The 24,433-nt window shown below is 37.8% G+C and overlaps 3 protein-coding genes across 3 annotated transcripts in view; 2 read left to right on the forward strand and 1 right to left on the reverse strand.

Moving 5' to 3' along the window:
• The window catches only part of LOC103188779 (centromere protein P), a 64,481-nt gene that overhangs the window by 36,163 nt on the left and 3,885 nt on the right, over nucleotides 1-24,433 (reverse strand). Inside the window, exons 5-6 of the mRNA XM_007908884.2 lie at nucleotides 23,655-23,743; nucleotides 19,109-19,205 (exon numbers count right to left, since the gene is read on the reverse strand). Of these exons, the coding sequence (XP_007907075.2) occupies nucleotides 19,109-19,205; nucleotides 23,655-23,743 (186 nt within the window). The remainder of the gene's footprint in view (nucleotides 1-19,108; nucleotides 19,206-23,654; nucleotides 23,744-24,433) is intronic.
• omd (osteomodulin) lies at nucleotides 5,618-7,258 on the forward strand. Its single transcript, NM_001292249.1, is given in 2 exon segments — nucleotides 5,618-6,590; nucleotides 6,814-7,258. Coding segments are annotated over 2 exon segments (1,167 nt in total). The 5' UTR covers nucleotides 5,618-5,677; the 3' UTR covers nucleotides 7,068-7,258.
• On the forward strand, nucleotides 13,677-18,615 carry ogna (osteoglycin, paralog a). Its single transcript, XM_007908880.1, has 6 exons — nucleotides 13,677-13,969; nucleotides 15,668-15,767; nucleotides 16,324-16,482; nucleotides 17,053-17,255; nucleotides 17,647-17,742; nucleotides 17,914-18,615. The coding sequence occupies exons 1-6, from the start codon at nucleotides 13,802-13,804 to the stop codon at nucleotides 18,082-18,084; spliced, it is 897 nt and encodes a 298-aa protein (XP_007907071.1). The 5' UTR covers nucleotides 13,677-13,801; the 3' UTR covers nucleotides 18,085-18,615.

Genomic DNA, 24,433 nt, shown 5'->3' on the forward strand with positions numbered 1-24,433 from the left:
AAGGAGTTGTTGAGGCAAATAGCATAGATATATTTAAGGGGAAGCTAGATAGGTGCATGAGGGAGAAAGGATAGAAGGTTATGCTTGAAGGCTTAGTTGAAGAGGGCAGGAGGAGGCTTATGTGGAGCATAAACACCGACCTAAGCCAGTTGGGCCGTATGGCCTATTTCTGTGCTGTATATTCTAATGTATTCTAGTCCGAATTCCTTGCTCTTTCCAAGTTCTCTCTAATATCTTTCCTCTGCATGTGTTTATCTAATTCCCTTTGAAAAGTTATAAATGACTCTGCTCCACTAAGCAAATCCTAGCAAATCATTTCATATTCATATAACTATCTGGGTTATATACAATAAAATTAACAATTATATAGCACCTTTCACATTGGGAGGATGTTTCAAAGCACTCGAATGTACACAGCAATGACTTTCCTGCACACAAATGAAAGACATTTTTCATACTTTTCATATGTTTACATTGAAGATGTACAAACTGATTGTAACACAAATATATAACATTTATAACCTTATATTTCTTTCTGTTCTCCAATTCTTTCTTAGCTTCTTTGGTGGCTCAATGACTTTTCCTGGTATTCTCTCCTTTACCACATTCTCTCTTTCCTCTGAGCTCTCTTCCCATGCTGGCCCTGAACCATCTAGGCAACAACATTTAACTTTGGGAGTAAAGGAACAAAATAATAGCCAAATGAACCCCGAATATTTTTTTAAGTAGACAGAAAACAGAGTAGTAGAAAATCTGGTGAATTGCCATCTTAGTGTCTTGAAGATGTGGAGTAAAGCACTGCTGTTTGCAAAATTTTAGAGCTTTTAAACGTTATAATATTTTACAAAATGTAGAAATTTAAAAGTATTCATTATACTTTATAAACGTGGTGAACAATATTTGACAGACCATTCAATGGTTCTTGTACAATTATTCCTTCACTACTGCCATATTCTTACACTTTAATAGAACACCTTAGCTGTTCCAATATTTAACTGAAAATGTCTTAACTAGAATTTGATTTTGTTGCAAACACCAACAACAAAATTACATTTGTATAATGCCATTCATGTTGGGAGGACGTCCCAAAGCACTGGGCAGACAGAGTTTCAAACCCGAACTGGGGATCGGGTTCGAGGAGGGTGGAGGGCAGGGGGGGGACACAGGGACATGGTCGAAGAGGAGGGTCTTGAAATGGGTCTTGAAGGAGGCAAGGGAGGGGGCAAGGCAGAGGGAGCAACTACCGGAGGGAGTTCCAGAGGGTGGGTGGGGGCAGAGTGGCAGAAGGCCCGCCCGCCAATAGTGGGGCAAACATCAGATTTAGAATCTATAATTAGCATCACTTAATTCTTTCAATAAAATGCAATTTCTTGCATTGTGCGCTATCCTCAGATTACAGTCCAACACAAAGTCATTGTATATTAGAAATATGATTTGCTTCTGTATAACCTTTTTAAAAAAAAATTAAACTCACAATAACATTGAAAAAGTTTTTTTTCCCCAAACAAAGCATTTTAAAGCTCCTGGCCAAAGGTAGATCTGTTTTACAGATAAATTGGAAGAGTTGTCAGATTAATTTCCTGTCTGTGTGAAAATACTGCAGCTTTGCCTTATTTCATCAGTAATTCAATACAAACAGCAGTCAAATAAACCTGGCACCAGGAAAGATTAAAAATAAGGCTAACACACATTGTTTCATTTAAGCTTCTATTGATTCCTCATGTGTCGTCTCAAAGGAAATATTCCAGATTCCTTATTCACATAACCTGATAAAAGCGTTTAAATCTCAAAACGTAGCTGCAGTTAATGGGCAAACGTGTCTTTTAGTTCTCAGATTAATTTATTCAATGAAAACACTCAGTGCTGAACTTTGCTGCTAAAGTGAGATACAAAACCTAAAAAACACAAGAAATACTAAGGCTGTATTCTTTACTACTAGGTTGCAATTTCTGTTGTGGAGACCACTTCGTCTGAGAATCTGGGATCAATTTAAGGATAAGTCTTCCCCAAACCCAAAGGACAAGAGAAATTCAACAGGTATGAAGTTACAATTTTATTTAAGGCTGGAATGAAGACCCATTGCACAATCTATTTTATATTGTTCTTAGGTATTTCTACATGGTAATAGAGGGATATGGTTTCTTACATTTCTATGAATTAGTTTTTAAAAAAATTCTTAAGGATTTCAAAATGCACATTTAAACTGTAATACGTCGATAAAACTGTAAATTTAAAAGCAAAGGAAACCAATGTTGACCTTGAAATGAACTTTATAAACTTTTTCCTGGATAGGAAATGCTCTACAAAATGACTGTACTCAAACAGTCTCAAAAGTTTACTTCAGTGGTTAATAATAAAAATAATAATAATCCTTGCATTTGATATAGCGCTTTTCATGTCGGGAGGACGTCCCAAAGCGCTTCACAGAACACACTGTAAAGTGAATTGACTGTATATTTGTGGGCGAACGCGGCAGCCAATGGCGCACAGCAATGTCCCACAAACAGTCGTGGATTGAAAATGACCAATTTATTATTGTTTTTGGTTTTGGAGGGATTATTATTAGGCTCTGTGTGGAGTAAGGAAACTTGCTCCAGTTTCGGCATGGCCGAAGAGGAGGGTCTTGAGGAGGGACTTGAAGGAGGCTAAGGAGGGGGCGAGGCAGAGTGACTGGAGGATGGAATTCCAGAGGTGGGGGGCAGAGTGGCTGAAGGCTCTCCCGCCAATGGTGGGGCGGGTGGGGCGGTGACGTGGAGCAGCCAGAGCCGGCTGAGCGGAGGGAACGGGCAGGTTGGTAGGGGGTATGTATGTGAGGACCAGGATATATATTCCTGATTTCTCTCACGAATAAGCGATGGAGATTCTGGTCAGACAGAATCANTTTTTGAAACTTACATTGATAATCTGCCACAATATAGTCATAACAATCAATGCAAGTGAGAATTACAGGAATTATTGGCAAAGCTTTTAATTATTTGGCAGAACTGTATTGATGTTGAACTATTTCATGAGTTTGAAATGTTACAAAATATTTTATTTCATCAATATTTCATAGTTAAATTACAGTCACTGACTAGTGGAATCAAGGTCAGCTATATATGTTGCTCCATTTGAGTCAGAGTAATGGGAGTTCATTCTTAAAAATCAAATTTTAGAAATGAAAGGGATATGATTTAGCTCAGAAATATACATTTCAAATAACTTCATTATGTACAATGATTTCAAAATTCCTGTCTGACCCGAGACCAACTTGCTATTTAGTATCATATAGTATTATATCGTTAATACTTTGCTTAGTATTAAATGTAATCCTCATTTATTTTACTTGCTTTCCAAAAAATGTTTAAAACACAGTCCATATAAAAATAATTTTGATTGGGAAAATCAAATCAAATATTTGCATTCATCAATTTAAAGTAAGCCACAGAAAAAAAATCAGGAACACCAACATAACAGACACCTGTGTAGTGTCACAGAACAATTCTTTTACAAACAAACACAGGCACTTTTGAGATTAATTAAACTATGCAAAAAGGTAAACCCATTGTCAAAAGAAAAACAAGCAAGACACGATTGTTTTAAAAGAATCCACTAAAAAGCAAGACAAAGCTAAATAATAATGAGACACCATGGACGAATAAAGACATAAGGGAAAAGTTGAAACTCTGGAAAAAGGCGGTCACTAAGTACGTAAACAACAAGGGAGAGCATGACNAAAAAATACAAAGAGGTCAGGAGAATAGTCAAAAAAACAATTAAGACGGCAAAGAGAAATTATGAAATTAAATTATCAAGCAATATAAAAAGAAATAGTAAATTATTCTACAGACATATAAATAACAAAAGAAAAATCAAAATAGGAATAGGGCGACTAAGGGATGGACAAGATAAACTCACAGGCCGCAACAGCAAAATGGCAAAAATAATTACTTTATCTCAGTATTCACCAAGGAGACGGATCAGGTGGACATGTTAGTATAAGAAGAGATCGAAAATAATATAAATACATTTAAGATACAAAAGGGGGGATATATTCCTCAGAGAGGATAAAATCTCCTGGCCCAGATGGATTGCATCCGGGTATATTAAAAGAATCGAGGGAAGCGATAGCAGATGCACTATTACACATATATAATAACTCATTAGAAAAGGGAGGAGTGCCAGAGGACTGGAGCATAGCTAATGTCATACCTATATTTAAAAAGGGAGATAGAACAAGCTCAGGGAACTATAGACCTGTCAGCTTAACATCGGTGTTAGGAAAGAAATTGGAATCTTACTGAAGGAGGTAATAGAAAAACATCTAGAAATGGAAAACATAATAAAGAATAGTCAGCACGGGTTTCAAAAAGGAAGGTCATGCTTGACCAATCTCATTGAATTCTTTGAAGGAGTAACAGAAAGAGTAGACAAGGGGAATGCGGTATAGATGTAATATATTTAGATTACCAAAATGTGTTTGATAAGGTACCACATAATAGACTAATGAATAAGGTCAGGGCATGTGCAGTCCGGGAAAAATAGCAGAATGGATAGCAAGCTGCTACAAACAGAAAACAGAGAGTAGGGGTAAAGGGTAGCTACTCAAATTGACAGAGGGTTGGCAGTGGTGTTCCACAAGGATCGATACTGGGACCCACCGTTGTTCACAATATACATTAATGATTTGGATTCAGGAATCAGCAGTACAATTTCAAAATCTGTGGACGACACCAAATTGGGGGAAAGTAGTTAATACAGAGGAGGACGGCAACAAATTATAGCAAGACATTAATAAACTTGCTGAGTGGGCATTTAAATGGCAAATGCATTTCAATGTAGAAAAGTGTGAGGTGGTACATTTTGGTAGAAGGAATAAGGAAGTCACATACATCCTGGAAAATAAAAACCTCTAAAGCTGCTACATGAATGTTTATACATGACATTATTGTTGCCTAATGAGTAGTTAAAAATAAATTTAAAATATTCGTCCATGGTCGTGCTCTAGAAACTAATCAAAACTCTTAATTGTGTTGACCAGATTTATTATTGTATGTTCAAAAGATTATTCTTAAACATAATTTAATTTGTGATGGTAAATAGGAAATCAAATTCAAGAAATGTAAAGATTGTATATGTCTGGCTCAGTTTTCAGCACTCTCGCCTCAGAGTCAGGAGTTTGTGAATGTGGGTCACATATTGGGACTTTGAACTTGCATTGTCTAAGCTGACACTCAAGTTTAGTGCTGGGGAGTGCTGCATTATTGGAAGTGATGTATTTCAGATGTGACGTTAAACCAAGGTCCTATCTGCCTATCAGGTGGACATTCAAGATCCCATGGCAAAATTTGAAGAGAAGGGAGATTTTACCAGTGTCCTGGCCAACAAATCCCCTAATAAAATTTATCGTTATCGTCATGGCTGTTTGTGGGACATTGCTGTGTGCATATAAGCTTCTGCATTCGCCTACAAATACAATAATAAATCTACAATACAATCTAGCCATGGTAGAAAGAGTCCACTTGTATTGGCATTAGTTACATGGTGTCATTTGAAGAGATAGCAATATTGAATTGATTCTGTTGACAATATATCACTTGTATCACTGTCACTACTCATTACTGTTAAATGTTTCTTGGAAGATTCACTAACTTTTTTTATATTAATTTCAATTTTAACAGAGCAAAGTGACAACACAATGGCCTTCACAACAAGGCTATCAATATTAATATTTCTATTCAACACAAACATTCTTTGCCAAGTTGAATGTGATGATCCATTGCCGCCTCCTCCCCCTCCACAGTTTCGAACAAGTGCACAGTATCATTTCCCATACATACATCAATCGTTTCAATGTGCCAGTGAATGCCGTTGTTCACCATTCTTTCCTTTTGCCATGTACTGTGAGAGTCGGAAGCTAAAGTACATTCCCAATATCCCAGCAGGTACACACTATTTATACCTGCAGCACAATGAGATAGAAGCAGTACCCGAGAAGGCGTTCATCAATGCCACATCCCTTCAAGAAATCCACCTCAGTTACAACAAAATAAAATCTTCCATGATAGACAAAGGTGTATTTGGGAGGCTAAAATCCCTTGTTCATCTTCACCTGGAACACAACAAATTGGATAAAGTTCCAAGTCCTCTGCCAAGCTCACTTGAAAGACTTTTCTTAGGTTTCAACAAGATAAGCAAGCTGCCTGGGGACACTTTTCATGGATTGGTTAACATTACCATGTTGAATCTCTGCAATAACCAACTCACCGATGGTTCCTTCAAGGGAAATATTCTTGCAAGAATGAAGAGCCTCATGCAGGTAAACCTATGTAACAACAAGCTGAAATCTATGCCAGCAGAACTCCCAGCCTCTCTTTTGCAGCTTTCAGTGGAAAACAACTCTATATCATCTCTCCCACCAAATTACTTCAAGAAAGTTCCACACCTCATCTCATTAAGGATGGCGCATAATAAACTGAAAGAAGTTCCATATGCTGTATTCAACCTCTCAAATCTGCTGGAGCTGAACATGGGGTACAACAAACTAAGTCAAGCCTTCTACATTCCCAGGCGTTTGGAACACTTGTACCTCAACCATAACCATTTTACAAGTATGAGAAATGTCCTATTATATTTTCAGTAATTAAGTGCCACAATTTAAAAATATATAAAAATATAAGCAGCTTACTCCTTGCATTGCTCTATTTGCTTCACTTATAAGTAAAATACAAACATGAAGAGGCAATAACAAACAAAAACGAGTGGCAGTGGTACATTTTTTAAACAAAAAATTCTATTGCAGATTTCTATTAATGTTTATTTTTTCCTCCCCAGGGTTTAATATTACACTGATGTGTCCTACAACTGATTTACAGAACCCAAAACAACTGACCTACATGCGAGTTGACAAAAATATGTTGACACGTAGGTTTGATGCGTTCCTGTTCGCTTGCTTCCCCCGGTTACAAGCTTTGGTTTATGGTGAACAGAATGTTGCACCAACTGCTGAACATCGAAGAGAGCCTCGACTGTTTGGGATGCCAGTCACATCACCCGATGGAGAACCAGACAATCCTCTCCCTTACTAATCTTACCCCAATGTACTGAAGGCTTCTGAAGCAAAGATTGCGATTCTTGTGGTTCCCATTTGTTAATACAAGCCTTGCTTTCTCCCATGGTTAACCTAAATCATTGAGGTAAGATGTGTCTACGGAAAATTTCATATTGTGCTTCAACAATCATGTAGCAAGTCAAATAAATACATGACTTGACATGATTACATAGTTAAGCATAGGTTCATATACTTTATGATAATAAGTTAGACAAACATGTGCGCCATGAATGCCAGTAATTATTTGTTGTAATTTCAGGTCAAGGTCTAGACCAAGCATGTTTAAAAATAACCAAATTAACCAATTTTAACAATGTTCTGGAAGTTTATCTTATTGACTAAAAAGGCAGGAAAATTTGCTAGTCTCACTTAGGTCACCTGCGAGAGAGAGAGTTTAATAAACTCAAAACTACGAGATTTAAGTTTATGGGCTCCAGGGAATTGTATCCCAACAGAAGAAAAAAAAGTCAAAAAATGCTTTCATGAGTGGGGAATTGGAGAAAATTGGAAGAGAATTTTTTTTTAAAAACCTCTGATTTAAGGACTAATTAATATTTGTAAACCTGCCCATGGAGTTGGCAATTCCACCCAAACAGCAGCATTCCATAACCAATACTGGCACCTTCCCTGTTAGAATTAGAAAATAACCTCGCAAGTTATAATTTGTTGTAGAAAAATATTAAAATACAAAATAAAATTACAAATAGTCCCCTCAAGATCCTCCTGCCGAGGACTACTATTTTTTTGAGCTCCCTCACCACAGCTGAATCTCTGCAATAACCAACTCACTGATGCTGCAGCTTTTTATTCAACTCTTCAGGGAAGCCACAGTCTGAGTAGTTCTGGGTGCAACTATGGAATCACCCACCAAGGACAACACATTTAAAGAAAGGTTTCTTCTGAACATCAATTATGTTAATTGGGGTTTAGTAATGTATTGTCCTTTTTTTCCTGGCACAGTTCCATTGACTACACAGTTTCACATGAGTTATGCACTCATGTTTTTCAAAGCTCATACACTATTTTAAATATTGAATCAATGACAGTTTTACAACTGTGGCTCCACTTGGTATTAGTTTATCAGTGATTGCAACTTGTAGCAAAAAAGCATAATTTATATATGATATATTTTACATGTAGCCATGCTAAAAATTTTGTTTAGCTCAATGTATCCATCTTCATGCTTTCTACTAATTAATGTTTTCTCTTACTTTACGATGAAGATGAAAGATCCACCTTCATCACTCCTATATTTTTATTTTACTAAATAAAATTTAATGTATGGAAAAGTCACTGGTATTGTCTTCTCTTTATGGAGTCAAAATGTTAGGGAGGAAAAAAAGTCAAGAACCTACATAGAATGATACACATTACCATCGAAATAGGCCACTTGGACCAACTAGTCCATGCTGATGTTTATACCCCAAAGAAGTCTCTACCAATCCTAATTACCCCTCCCCGGTCTCCCTCCATGCTACTATATTCCCTTATTTCTCATGAACACATTGAGTTTTCTCTTAATTACATTAATGCTTTAGGCTTCAACTATAGGTTGTGGCAATGAGTTCCATATATTCACCTAAATCCTTTCAGGGCAACAAGAAATGTTGTTGATATATTTGCATTATAATTTAATTTGAATTGCAAGTTAAACATAACATTGATTGAACTATAATTTTCCTGTTACTTTTATGAGAGCCTGCACAATGGCAATGAATGTTTAAGTGCTAAAGATGAGATATGGAGGAAGGAACAAATAGAAATTGAGTCCTTGTCTCACTTATTTGCTGATCTAAATGATGTCAAGTGTGGAGTTGCTGCTTCCTGAGGGGAAGCCATGCCTAGACAATACCTGGCAGCTATAAGTGACTGTGAGCAGGCTGACCCTCAGTTTCTCAGGTGCTTTTCAGACATTATTCTTGTCAGACAGAACAAAGATGAGGAATAATTTATAAACAACATACCTGTAACTTTTTCATGTAAAAAAAGACCAAAACATTGAAATAAATGCCTGGATTATTAACCACCAATCTGAGTTCTGAGAGCATAAAGGAGTTTGAAGTATTTAGGAAAGAAACAACAGCAAAATGGAACTGATCTCAGCAGGCTTGGAACTCTAACATCACAGGTTTGAACAGCAAAAGGTTTGTTCTTAATTGGGTGTAATCTCAATAAACCTTTTCATTTCATGGCAAATATTTCTCAAATTATTGAACTCTTAAAAACAGGATATTGAAACCATTCCAAATGACATCATGTCTTCTGTAGAATACTGTCTTGGCTACAGTAACATCAACAGCTGGATTCTCTGCCAATTCGCCCAACGTTCTTAAACCAGCCATACAATCAGATTTAACAGCACTAATTTGTTTTGAAATACCATCTCATTTCAATTTGGCATTCACCAAAACTAAAGGAAAAGAAAGCACAGAAGGGAGGGTTCCCAATTTAATATAATTGTCCATCCTCCATAATAAATCAAGGTCATTTTGAAAACAGATTGAAATGTTTACAATTCGATGCCATTTGATTGATTGAGCTGCTCATAGTTCTAGTCCTTTTGTTCTCAGTTTGATCCATCATTTTAAGCCCTCTCTCTGCATGAAGCCAATCAGTTGATATCAGATCTGGGAATACCATTTAGTGCTTCCACATAGAATACCTTATATCAGCATTGCTTCCTGTCTAAAAACCAAGCCGAAGGCATCTTGAGCTGGGAATATTCAGTAGCAATAAGGCATACAAAGCATGATATCTCAAAGTGCTTGACACTGGTAGCTGGACACCCAAGTTGGGGGGAGGGAGCTCAAGATAGCGGGAGAAAGTCAGATAACCAATAATTCATATATTTGTTACCGACATTGAAAAATACCCAAATTTTAAGAATTGTGAAGTTCTGCTATTCTGGATCTGTTCCAGTTCAGTCACTGACAGGAAAAGTAAATCATGCAGCCCAGAGAGCCTCCACTTGCTTCAGTGGAGGCAGATCCTTGGGAGCAGCTTGGGCGTTAACAGACAGCTATCCAGCGTGCAGTAATTTCCAGCTGGTAATGTGCTTGTGTGGGTCAGTCTGAAGCATCAGCCTTGATTGAGGTAAATGGAGCTACTCTGGGCCCCTTGGCTCTAGTCTGCAATAACGGTAAATGTATAAATATTTCCAAAAGCCAGCTTTAGTTTCTTTATGCTTCCACACTTTGTTTTGCTCTCTGGCTACACATAAGCATTGCAACTCCTACTCCTTTTACACATAACAGATGAAGCACATCTGACATCTCAATTATTTAATCACATATCACTGCATATTCTACAACAAGAAGGAGTTGAGATACAATCAAAGTTCCATGTTAATCAAATCAACATTTATTGATGGATTTAATAGGTCATTTCAATTCCTTTTTGGCAATTTCATTTTCCACCATCGGGTGCCAATGTTCATTGTCTGATATATTTTTCTCCTCAAGAGATATTGTTTTATTTGTGGCCAACACACAGAAAATAATTGAGACACGATAAATTTATTTGCTGTTGTATGTATTTCAAGTGACTGTGTTTATCAAGCTGAGAATGTGTGTCAGCCTGGCTTGGTTGGTAGCACTCTCGCCTGAGTCAGAAGGTTTAAAGCCCAATGTTGGATTTTGGAACCCATATAATCTAAGCTGACACTCTAGTGCAATGCTGGGGTTTACTGCATTGTCGGTGGTGCTGGCCTTCGAATAAGAAGCTAAACCAGGTGGACGTTAAAGGTCCCATGGCACTATCAAAACGAGAAGGGGGTTTCTCTCAGTGTTCTAGCCAATAATCACCCAATTGGTTACTCACTCCAAGGTTGTTTGTGGGACAATCCTGTGTACAAATTGATTGCTGCGTTCACCCACAAAATACAGTTACACCACAATGCCACAAATACTATATCAAATGCAAGGATTTTCAAATATCAGATACCAGAATACTTCTGTTTGGACATCTAGTGTCAGTATTGAGCACTCCAGGCTCCAGGTAAAATACAGCTCAATTCAGATTGAAACTCCCTCTGCCCAACACGATTGACAACAACAAGAACTTGGAATTATATAGCACCCTCCACGCCGGACGGCGTCTCATAGCGCTTCACAGTAACGGATCCCGAGGCCGAGCCAGGGGGAAGGGGGGGAAGGTGACCAAAGGCGCGGTCAAAAAGGTCTTCAGCAGAGACCTGAAAATAGGAAGAGAGGGGCCGAGGTGAAGGGAATGAGGAAGGGAGTTCCAGAGCCTCGGGGCATAGTGGCTGAAGGCACGGCCACCGAGGGTGGAGCGGAGGACTCGGGGGACAAGGAGGAGGCCAGACCCAGAGGAACGAAGGCAAGTTTTGAGGAGCGAGGTCGGGGGGTGCAGAGAAATGGAGGGATTTGAAGACTAGGGTGATGATCTTGAAGTCGATCCTCTCTGGGATAGGCAGCCAGTGCAGTCTGGCAAGGACTGGGGTAATCGGGGAGCGGAGTTTGGTGCAGGTGAGAATGCGGGCAGCAGAGTTTTGAATGATCTGGATTTTATGAATGGTAGTGGAGGGGAGACCGGCGAGGAGGGCGTTTGAATAGTCCAGCCAAGAGTACCTTAAAGTACCTTAACTCCAACTATGTGAATGTGAAGATTTCTTCACCAGCCATCCTTTTAGCTTTGAAGTAAGACTGCCATTTTTAAGGGATACAACTTTAAATATTTATGATGTGTATAACAGCAGTTAATATGAAAGCTATTTTATCTGTCAAATGACATATTATCCCAAGGGTGGAAAAAGCTTGTAGTAGAAAGTAAATTGACATTGATTCTACCCTACCAATTTTCAAAAACAAGAACTGTGCCAAATGTACAAATAATTTTATTCCGTAAGCAAAAATCTCTCAAATCTGTGTGTTAACAGCCATTAATAACAGTATATTTTTAATCACTTGTTACCACGTATTTCACCTGATATTAAGTACACATGAATATCCAAACCGATATATTTAAAAAACAGAAAAAACCTTAGGAGGCCAGAATCACTTGTCAAAATGAGGAGAAAATCTAAAGCTCTGTGTATTGCATTCAAGTGCTAAACATTCAGATTTGACCATTACTGTATAAACACACATCCCTGTGAATGGGTTACAATTCTTAGCTAGGGGAGAGTGGTCATTTTACGAATGACTACAAGTACAATGCAATTCAGAGCCATTAGTATACAACACAAGGCTCCCATTGAAAAGCTGTTTACTTTTGCCAATAATTGACAAAAAATCACAAGCATTTTTCAAAGATGCAATACTTGAACTTCAATTGTCTCTGAACCAGTTAAACCAATGCAGCTATTGAGCCCCAAGTTTAAAACTAAGAACAGCTAAGACACACTAACAATAGTTTATAAATTCACACTTTTTGCAAGTTTATTTTCTTTCTTTGTAGATGCATTAACTTTTACCGTGATGAATAAAATGCAACGATACTGTTCAGCAACTTAACAGTCAGAAGATGAAGACTGCCAAATTGAACAATATTCATAGGTTCATCACTCAACAATTGCCAAAAGTTTCCTTTTTAAAGAATAAAACTAGCTTCTCCAATGTGCATTTATCCAATGAATAACTGAGCTATACAAACCTCGAGTGCCCAAGGTTCAATTCCTGGTCTGTACTGTGTTAACTGATCTGTCAGGGCAAGTGTTGAGGTTACAACTGGAATTTATGGTTAAGATACACGTGTAATGATCACTGGGGAGGGAACAGGGAAGTACTGGCGCCTGTAGAATTGTATCCCAGTCGAAGAGAAAAAAAACACAGAACTTTTAAGAGAGTGGAGAAAAAAAGCAAACAATAAGAAGAAAGTGATGGGGGTAGAATCTATTTTGTGAAATAATAATAATCCTTGCATTTGACATAGCGCCTTATCACGTTGGAAAGACTTCTCAAAGCACTTCACAAGATTTACTGTGAAACGGAGTGACTGTGTATTTGTAGCAAACACGGCAGCACAATTGTACACAGTAATGTCCCATAAACAGCCATGAAACAGATGATCAATTTCATTATAATTTTATTGTTGTGATCGAAACATTTTAAAAAAAAATTCAATGTCTTTTTTAAGAGTTTTAAAAATAGATTGGATTTACTCCACCAAAATAACCATGTCATACAGGTCAATGTCATGAGAAATATCCTGCCAGCTCTTTGGAGGGTTGTTTGAATGATATGAAAGTACCAGTCTTCAAGTCAAATAAGTGATCAGAATTAAGTCAGTTAAATGATCAATGCACTGCGCTGATTGTTTAGCATGTTGAAAATTCAGGCCAGGATTAAAGTCTAGGCTTGAAAAATCAATGTCTTCAACTTATTTTACTTATGGTTAAGTAAATAAAATGGGTGCAATTCAGTAAGTAAAATATAAAATAACTGAAAAGCTTTGCCTTCAAAAAACAAAATGCGTATGGTTGGTTTAAAGGAGTTTATAATGATATCGCTGCAAAATTTCATGTTGCCGACAGACTGCATAAAATGTTGTTGTTCCAACTGGAATTGAGAAAGGAATTCACGGGGTTAAGGGAGTCTCATTCTTCTGAAACTTCTGGCAGCAACTGGTGAAAGCTTTAAATACCGATTTAACAGATTCCATTTCTAAGCCACAAGGACCTATACTACTCTATTCAGGACTTCAGCCTTTCAACTGCTTTCTCAGAATCTAGTTTAAAGTCTATGGTCCAAAATGAAGGGGCTATGTCCTGTAGTTCTTTTAGTTGTATTTGCTGATATAGCATTCACAGCACCAGCTCACACTGAAGATCTATTTCATGTTTCTGATTTGGAAATGGATTTTGGTACAGAAACAAGTTACGAATATCAGGATGAGCCACAGGAAATAAAGCAAGTAAAGGTAATGTAGCAAATTTAACATTTTGGGCATCAACAAACCTTTTATTTTATAAAGAACTGGGTAATTTAAATGACTACAACCAAAATAAATAAGGTCACTCCACACATGCAAAACTAATATTAGTGATTGTTAATACTGCAGTAAAACTCATAGTATGCTGTAAAAATGCTTTGTATGAACCATACCATAAAGCACCTTTAAAAGAGTGATTAAACATAAAGCCAAATTAATTTTACCTATTCACTTCATTGAGTACTTCTTCAAAATTGTTTGATAATAATATGAAATAATAGATTATTTGCTAGAATAACCATCGGATTTTAATTATAAGCAAGAACGATTGTAAAAAATGAGAGCAAAGCATGGTAGTTTACAACAAAAATATATTGTTTTCATTTATAAATGAATTTAAGATATCTTCTGGTGAAGAGATTAGCTTCAGTAATACAGCAGTTAAGTGATTACCTGGATACAAATTACATGCAGTAACCAACCATATACTGTACAATTCAATGCCTCATTTATATTAAATGTAACGAGTTGCCACCTAATATTGCTCGCTCGCACTCCTATCTCAACCTCTCCACAGCCATCCTTCCACGCCTTTGTCACCTTGGTTAAATTTCTCCAATGCTCTCCTCGTCATCCTCCCTAGCTCCACCCTCCACAGCCTTCAACTTATCCAATACTCTGCCACCCATATTCTCTCCTACACATTTATTACTGCAATCCTCACCAGCTTTCACTGGCAACAGATCGAATTTAAGACCTCCAGATCCCTTTACAGCTTCCCCCTCCCTCCACCATCTCCTCCAGTTCTTTTATTTCTGCTGTGTCCTCCACTCTTCTGACTAGTCTATTGCTCATTCCTCACTCTCTCTGCCCCACCATTGATGGCACTACAGCTTTGCTATGGAGCTCTCTCTCAAAATCCCTTCACCTGCTCCTCTCCTGGTCTTCGAAACCCTCTTCATAGAATCATACAGCAGAAAAAGAGGCCATTCGGCCCATCGAGTTTGTGCCAGCTCTTTGAATAGAGCAATTAATGTCAATCCCACTCCCCAGCCCTTTCCCCATAACCCTACAAACCCGTCCTCCTCAAATACCTGTCCACCGTGTTTTTAAAAGTTGTTACCGAATTGGCCTCCACCACCCTTTCAGGCAATGCATTCCAGGTTCTTAAAAACTCTTTGACCAAAGGTCAAAACCCTTAAGTTTCCCTTCCTTTTATCCTTGTTTAGTGTGAAGCACATCAAGACATTCGTCCTAAAGGAAAGACATTGTGCAGAGCAATTGCAAGTTGTTGCTGTATCATGAGCAGCCTATAACATTCTCATTAGCATGACTCACTTGTAAATTGCTCACCAAACCAGCTGTGCGCATTAATAGTTCACAATATAGCACTAAAGTTACTTAAACAATTTATATAGCATGTTTTATGTTAGGAGGATATCTCAAAGAGCTTGAATTGGAAACCTCAATTTATTCAGAAGGCCCTAAAAGCCTAAACTAATACACAAGGACTGAAAATAATCTTCATCTCTAGGTTTTCACAACTATTGTAAACGTAATCTAAAAATGTTATCCTCACTGTTAGCCATCAGTTTTCATAACAGGACAAAGCATTCCGTTTAATGTTCACTTTCCACCAGATAGATAAGTATTTTTTTATAAAATGGTTGTTTCTGTTGTTGAAAGCCAGAAGAAAGGGCCACTCCAGTTGTTGCTGCTAATGTGAACAGCGAACTCGAAACCACAAATCCAGAGGAAGATTCAAATTCTGAGGTCCCCGATGCTGGTGAGTGCTGTATACGTTCTACTGCTCACCTCCTCACTGCCACATATACAGCTTCCATTTATACACTGCAATTGGGACTTTGTAACTAGCAAATCATCCACCATCACCTGCTTTATGACACAATAAACAACAACAACAACAAAATTACATTTATAGAGCGCCTTTCACGTCGGGAGAACGTCCCAAGGCGCTGGACACAGCTTCCCATGGACAAGCTACATTCTGCAAAGGTGTATTCAATGTCCTTGGATGTTTTTTTCTCTTTCCTTTTCTTAGAGCCACTTAGTAAACCTGATGTCTGTTCTTTTCTTGCTCCATCAACCTCTCCACCCCTCAGCCCTTCATGCATATCTCTTTTCCCCCATTTTTATTTTACTCTCACACAGTTTGGTTACATTTTCCTCTATGCTGAGGATATACTAGTCATGGCATTTCAAGAGCTCCTTCTACTAGAAGGTACATACTTCCTCAGATCTTGGTTACAAGAGACGTTTATACAGATTTTCAGGAACGAGGTCAGCCATACACAACTCAATGAAAATTATCTGTATTTCAGAAATGCCAACTTGCCTTCTGTGCGTCTGTCTAATTGGTTCTGTGTACTGTGAAGAAACCGACATTGAATCAATTCCTGTTTTGCCAAAGGAAACAGGATACCTCTATGCACGTTTCAACGAGATAAAAAAGGTCACTGTAAACAATTTTGCTGATATTAGTGAGTATTCTCTTCTATTTACTATAAGGTCCTGTAGATTTACTCTCCACAGAGCTAATGGTGAAAGACAATACAAGACAGGGAGTTACAAGCTTATTCCTGTTTGGAGTTTGCATATCTCAGCTACGGCAGCAATTGGTCTTTCACCTCTGGGCTGCTATGGGAAAATCAGCAAGGGCTGATTGCTATCCAGAGTCCCTTACTGAAAGTATGTGGGTGTGGATATCAGTGAAGACAGCACTTGATTGGATTGGGGCAACCAGTATTTTCAGAAGCAAACAGAAAATTAACCCAAAATGATATTTTAGCAAAAATCACATCAAAAATCTAATTAAATTATACAAGAAAGATAACAATATTGCTGTAAAATTTGAATAATAGTTTAATTCCACAGTGTTCTACCATTAACAGGTATAACACACCACAAGGTATGCAAAAGATAAAGAGACTTTGATAGTTGTATTTACAGGAAAAATGTTTGAATAGCAATTTGCAAAGATCTAGTGTGTATTTTGGGAGAAGTATAAAGAGACAAGTCACATTCTTACTTTTCTTTATTACTGAATAAAGCATCTCTGAGAACAATCGACCTGACTGGAAACATGATCTCAGAGATAGAAGATAAAGCCTTTTCACAGCTTCCAGATCTTGAAGTGCTTATCCTTTCTGAAAACAATCTGCTCCGTCTTCCTACTTTACCACCAAAGCTGACAATTCTTAATGCAGAATACAATCGTATTAAAAGCAATGGAATAAAAAAAAACGCTTTTAAGGTAATGTAAAATATTTTGGATTGCAGTTTCATTATGATTTCTAATTGAGTTTATACGTTTGGAGGGTACTAGATTGCCCAGTTATTATTCAACAGTTTAACAGGTCAGAATAATCGTTCCAAGTTATGTTTTACAGAATAAATCTTAATTACTTCAACAGCTAACGGTTATTATATTCAAGTATGTTGCACTGATGGCACAAAAATGTTTCACAAGATCTCACTTAGCGCATTGATGTGGCAAGAAAAATTAGATTTGAAGTCTCTACAGCTCCAATCTTCTGCTGGTCTTGGTAGCCACCAACAGAAGTATTGTCAGTGATAATCCAATAATTAGGAGTTGTCATAGTATGATTTTAAAAAGCTAAAACCTTGCACAATGTTTCTTTCAGAACCTGCCGGCCTTTCAATATCTCTACCTTGGACATAATCAACTGGACAAAGTACCTGTGAACATACCTGACACCCTTCGCATCCTTCACTTACAGGTCAGACATACAATAAACATAATTATAGTCTTCCAATCCATACAAGACTGCTGCAGCTTGGGCTCTACGATATGCAAGCATGTCGCCTGCTTGTGCTGCAGTGCAGCTTAATACAGTATTGTTATATTATGATTTTAAGATAAAAATATTTTGCCACTTTCCACTTTGCAGCACAACAACATAACTACTATTTCGGACGACACATTCTGCAAACCTCATGATTCCAGGTATATCCGTTACATCCTGGATGAGATTCGGCTAGAAGGCAACCCGATCAATCTGGCAGAATATCCCAACAGTTACATCTGCTTACCACGACTCCCCATTGGAAGACTCCGGTAGTCATAAAGGGAAATGTAAAGCAACACGTAAGAACAGCTAAATGCTTACGATAAAACACTGCCTTTTTGGATATATTCTCATTCATTGTTAACCCTATATCCATTATTATACTGATACTACACCGATGTATGCACACTGGTTTACCTACAGGGCAGCCTACACCCAAATTACATGTCATATTATTGACAGAAATTCATGTCTAAATTAGCTGAGGAAATGACAATACCTTCAGATACAATCTGCATTATAAGTCGCCACCTATATCAATTCACATTAATTATACTATTAAAATAGATTCATTTAAAATATCAGACAATTAAATGATATGCTGGGCTGCAGTTTCACACCATAATTTGATATAAGTCCCATATCATAATATTTCAAACTGCAAGCACATACTGAATGAACTAATTAAATATGGTGTGCATTTATATTTTAGAAAAATGTTAGTATCTTACTGTGCCTAATACTTAATACTTTACTTAATTTTGTAGTTTAACATGAATTGATTTCAAAATAAAGTGCTTTTGAAAAAGTAGTATCTTTGTAATTAATTTTTAGTATCATTTGATATTTGTATAAATCACTCATTTGTTTTTTAAAAAATTCTACTGTAAAAAAAGCTCTCAGATTATTTGTTTCAACTTGTTAAAACAACAACAACCAGTTTTCACTATAGAACTCTTGACTGTTGAATGCCATTGTCAATACACGCCTCAATTAGCACTGATTGATTAATTCATCAACATCTTTCAAACATTAAAGCATTAAACTGCTTGGGCCAACAATTTTATTGTACAGCTCCCTGCAAATGCAAAACTCTTGAATGGAATTGCTGAATGCTCCAGCTACCAGGAAAATTAGGTTTCTATTAGTTCAGTGGTGCATTTTCTGCCTAATTGAAGGCCAAGATTAGCTTTAATGGCATACACTCATAACTTCAGTCATAAAATTCCTTAAAAGTATTTAAAATGGAACTTAGTGATTGAAGACATCAGAACTGGGTATTAAGATGCTGTCCTACCTTGAAATGCCGAAAAGTGCTCTGACGACAATCGTACCATTTTGTAAAAACTGAGAGTGTTCTGAAAAATAGTAAAAGGCTCTTCTGTTCTTCAGCTCTGGAAGATAAAACGGGAAGTTGATTAAACACAAAAAAAATCTAAAAGTATTAACAAGCTACGGTTAACATTGAATTCTGTGCTGAGATCTACAAGATAGTTCAAGCACTTTCTGCAAAGTGAATTCTTATTTCAGACAACATGGACACAGTACATGCAATGAAATAGAATGGCAGAACACTGAACTTACTTGTGAGGAAGGTCTTTCACTAGTCACTATTGATATCTTGATCACCACTGATCACCACTAGAATAAACCTGGTCTACTCCTCCCTTCCATGTACACACCACAGGAGCGAGAGTGGCAAAAATCATCACTTGGCAAAAACCACAATGTACTTAGAGATATGCAAATTCTGCCTCTTTTTCTCATTACCATGTAATGTTAGTGGTTTACACCAGTAGCATTCCAGAAGTCAAGGTTTTGAATCCTGCTATGGTAGTTGTGCATAACATAATTCGCTGTATTAGAGATTACAGCACAAATGGGGTGTGGACTCCAACATTTACTCATTGAAACTGCGTGCAGAAAGCTCCAGTGACACACATCATCATTCTAAATAACTTTGTTTTGAACCATGACAATGCAAAATGACAGCCTCTTTTGAAGTGTGACATCGCAATTTGAAGTGTGATGTGCACCAGTGAAGCCGGCTGGCTTTCTGTACACATGTAGTGTCATCACCAGTCATTTGATCAATGAGATCACAATGTGGCAGTGCTGACCAGGTTCACCCAAGTATTGCCTTATAAAGGGAATCTACTGTTATTTGAATTTTAAAACATTTTGATTTGAGCTGCAACCAGAAAAAGCTGCTGGATTATCGCGAAAAAACGTTTCACTGACATCCTTCTGAAGATCATATGAAAAGAAAATCAGACTCTATTGATCTTTAGCAATATGATGATGCTGTATGGAAGACACCAACTTCTTGATAAACAATAAAATGACATTATATACTGCCTTTCCCAAGGACGTCCCTAGGCGCTGGACAATTAAAGTTTTGCACCCAAGCTGGGGATTGGAATCAAGAGGGTATAAAAAACTATGAAACTATAATAAACTACAAAACAGATCTAGTAATGAAAACCAATTCCTTGAATAGTTAGAAAACCAACATTATATTTGAACAGCAGAAACGTATTTTAGGCAAAACACAGAAGGCTTGAGTATTAGCCCTTAACAACTTGCATTTACTGTTTATAGCGCCCTTCATGTGGGTAGTGTCTCAGAGAGCTGGACGTGTTTTCAAATCAATTTATTCTGGGCAGGCAGGGGATAGCCTGTTGGCATGTTGGGATGAATCAGACTAGAATAAGCACCTGGGAAGTCCACAAACAAATGTTCACAAAGGATTGGAACTAACTGCTAATACCGTTGATTGAGCTAACCAAAAGAGATTAGATAGATGGATGGACGTATGGACAGACAGATACTTTTTAAGTAAGGATATTAAAGCGGGGGAAAAAAAACATATAGATATAGAATTAAAATGAGCTCTCATACACTGAATGGGGAAGGAGGCTCAATAGGCTTCTCATATTCGCCCACAAATATACAGTCAATTCACTTTACAGTATATTCTGTGAAGTGCTTTGGGACGTCTAGAAGACATGAAAAGCGCTATATCAAATGCAAGGATTATTATTATTATTATATTCCTATACATTACTGCTTCAACATAGAAATACAGGAATAGACAGGACAGAGAAATGACCAACTGGGTGGTTCCAGAGTAAAAATAAATAGTCCTACGGTGGAGCAGACAGAATCAAAGTGAAAATAACGGATCTGTTACCAAACCGTTTTAGCTTAATAGAAACAGCAGAAATAACCAGAAAGGTAGCAATTTCATATGAAAATATCACATTGACGTAAAAATCTGACTATGAATAAAGAAAACCTTTCTGGAAAAAGTGTACCCAAATACAATACCTCTTCAACCTTTGCTAAGATTTATTATCCAGCGGTATTCAATTTTCCTTCATATTTTTGCCAAGAAAAAGACCGAATTCAATTCAATAATTTCCAGATGTGCTTCCATGTTGCCATGTTACATAAACTTTTGGCACAATATAAATGCAAGGCAACGTTTCAGTCCCAACCTTGATAGAGTTTCAAGCTGTATACTCTGTTTTCCACATTTCAGTAAGACATACGTGGAGCATTTCTGATTAGAAATAATTAATTCACTGGAATTTATTAACAGTTGTATAAGTTGAATTTTTTTTAAACTTTGCATATGTCTGAATTTTTTTTAACAATATATCTATGAACTACAGAAGATTGTGCAACCTTGGTAACAACTCACATGCACATAGTGCCCTTCATGCAAGATAGTCTCTTAGAGCGCTGTATACATTAGCTTTTATAATTTTATAGTTTAGTGCAGAGTGCAATATTTTGGCTGCTGAGGGCCAGATGCCAGGGTTGAGGAACGTCTGCAGGCCGCAGAAGGAATATTTTTGTGTTTCCCTTCAAGAAACATAACACTTACACAGAGCCCTTTTCATATCAAGAAGAACGTCTAAAGTGCTTGACACTGCCGGCTGGGCACCTGAGCTGGGGTATAGGGAAATGATGAGTGAAAGAGTTAGGTCTTGACGAGCCTTGAAAGAGGGGAGGGAGGGATTCGTAGGGGATGGAGCTCCAGAGTGGGGTGTAAAATACTGATGGTGGGGAAGATGGGGTGAGGGGACATGAAGCAAGCTGGTGTTTGGGGCAAAGGGAACGGCTAGGTCGGGAGATCGCATCATAGAGCTAGGGTGAGGAGGCGGGGGGTGTTGCAAGGGAAGTAGAGGAGTTTTTCACTGGGGAAAGAGGGATCTTGCTGTGAGGAAACTGAACGGCACGGCATGTCACTCAGGGTCTGTCCTCGGTCCCCCGTTACAACTGAGGAAGGCTTCAATCATCTGTTCTGACAGTGAACCATAAGAGTCTGCTCTCATTTGGCCTCTCTCTCTCTCAATCACTCTCTCCCCACGCCCCACTACATCTGTGCCATGACCCGCTCTGCCATCCCCCACATCTTCACCCAGCTCTGGCACTGACTCACACGCAGGCCGCTGAGACCCTCATACTTGCTTTCATTACACCCAGGCTTGACTATGTAAACTCCCTGCTTGTCAGCCTCCCCAACTCCTCCCTCCATAGGCCGCAGATCATCCAGAACTCTGCAGCCCGTGTCCTCTCCCGCACCAGGATCTGTGACCCTATCCCCCTATCCTTGCCCGACTCCACTGGCTTCCCTTCACACAGAGGATACAGTTCAAGATCCTGGTCCTCACCTTAAAAGCCCTCCATGGTCTTGCTCCCCCTAACTCTGCGACCTCCTAACCCCCTACCATCCTGCCTGCTCTCTCCGCTCAACGGGCTCCGGCCTGCTTCACATTCCCCGCCTCGCTCGCCTTCTGCCACTCCGCCCCCACTCTCTGGAACTCCACCCCACAGTCCCTCTGCCTCACCCCCTCCCTCGGCTCCTTCAAGTCCCATCTCAAGATCCTTCTCTTCCACCGTATTTTCGATCTCCCTGCTTCCCGCCCTGCCCTCCACCTTCCCCGACCCCAAGCTCAGGTCTGAAACTCTGAATGTCCAGGTCCTTAGGACGTCCTCCTGACGTGAAAGGCTCTATACAAATGTAATTTTGTTGTTGTTGTATACTTCTAGGGGCTAAAGATGACCTGCAGAATCAAAATCAATTTCCTTTAATTTTAAGATAACATATTGTTCCATTCCTTCTGTGAAACAATGATTTTACTTTTACAATACATAATCAATAATTCTGCCAGGTCTGTTGCTTGCTCTGTTACGATCATTGTTCCACTATGTAACCAATTCTGATCCAATTTATCATCACAAAAATGATCAAGAATCAGATAAAGAGTAAAGAATAAGAACATGTATCTATTGCACCCTCTGCTGCTGGCAAAATGAGTAACAGAATAATTGAAAGCAAAGGATAGTAGAGCCTTGTTATAACACAGTAATTGGGTTCTATAAAGGGGCACCACCACCGTCTGTAAATAAAATACAGAAGTTTTATGCTACAAAATAATTTCTGTTATTCAAGAGAGTTTAGTCTGGCACAAGTTCATGTAAAGATTCAGAAAAATACTAGATATGGAGTGATTATTAATCCCTCGGGTACGCAACCATACAAAACATAGCAGATTTGGGTTCCAGGAATTAATGTTAAGATGCGGAAGTTCTTCCACATGCATAACTACGAAAGATTATGATTCAGACACCTGAAAAATCCCAACAATTTGTCAAGGCCTAAAAATTAATACATATCCATATCAATCCAAGAATTCTACATTGGGAACAAAGTAGAGAATATTTTTCATTAAGTTAAGGGGAAAAGACTTGGATGGTTAATTGATTGTAATAAAAGATGAGAATTCTATAAATCTGCCTTCATATGAGAACTTGAAATTATCAAGACATACCTGGATATAAATCTGCTCAAATCATAGAATTCATTGGATTCCAAAATAATGTTCAGTTCTGTAATTATAGCTGCAACATTTCCTTCAATCTAAAAGAAAAATTGTGTCCATCAGTTTTTCTACTTTTATAACAAATACAGATAAGTGTGGATATGTGGATACCTGATTTATGCAGCATACTTACATACTAATATACACTGATCCCAGACATTATCTTTACAGAGACCATAATTTGTGTGAAATGTAGTCAAAGGGAAATTAATTATTTTCTTACTATTTTACTTTAAAACTTTTCTTGTTAATTCATTAGGTATAAAATCTGTGGCACGTTAAAAATACAGTATAATTAATTTCACAAATAAATAAACAACATATAAATCAGATATCGGTAAATCAAAGCAGTGTAAGAACATGTTGAAAGAAAGTATGTGTGTGAGAAAGATACCACATGTTTATAAGATGAATCCCAGTTAGTTTGAGGAAAAGCCAACTTGCTCTAACGAGCAGAAGTTTCTCACTGAAGTATTATTTCAGAAGGAGTGGAAGTGGGAATATGGAATTTAATAATATTCCTGGGATATGAATCGGGCTTTACAAAATAAGACATAGAGTTATAAAATGTAAACAATCGCCCATATGCTTTGGAACAGATTAGATTTTGATTCAATTGAGTTGATTACCTCTATCATAGTGAAAAAATATTGTTTTCTCACTATCGTGAAACAACTGATAGTGTATGCATCTAACCTGGTTTTATAAATAAATGAGATTTGATAGTG

This window comes from Callorhinchus milii, unplaced genomic scaffold (assembly GCF_018977255.1).
Source record: "Callorhinchus milii isolate IMCB2004 unplaced genomic scaffold, IMCB_Cmil_1.0 Scaffold12, whole genome shotgun sequence".
NCBI lineage: Eukaryota > Metazoa > Chordata > Chondrichthyes > Chimaeriformes > Callorhinchidae > Callorhinchus > Callorhinchus milii.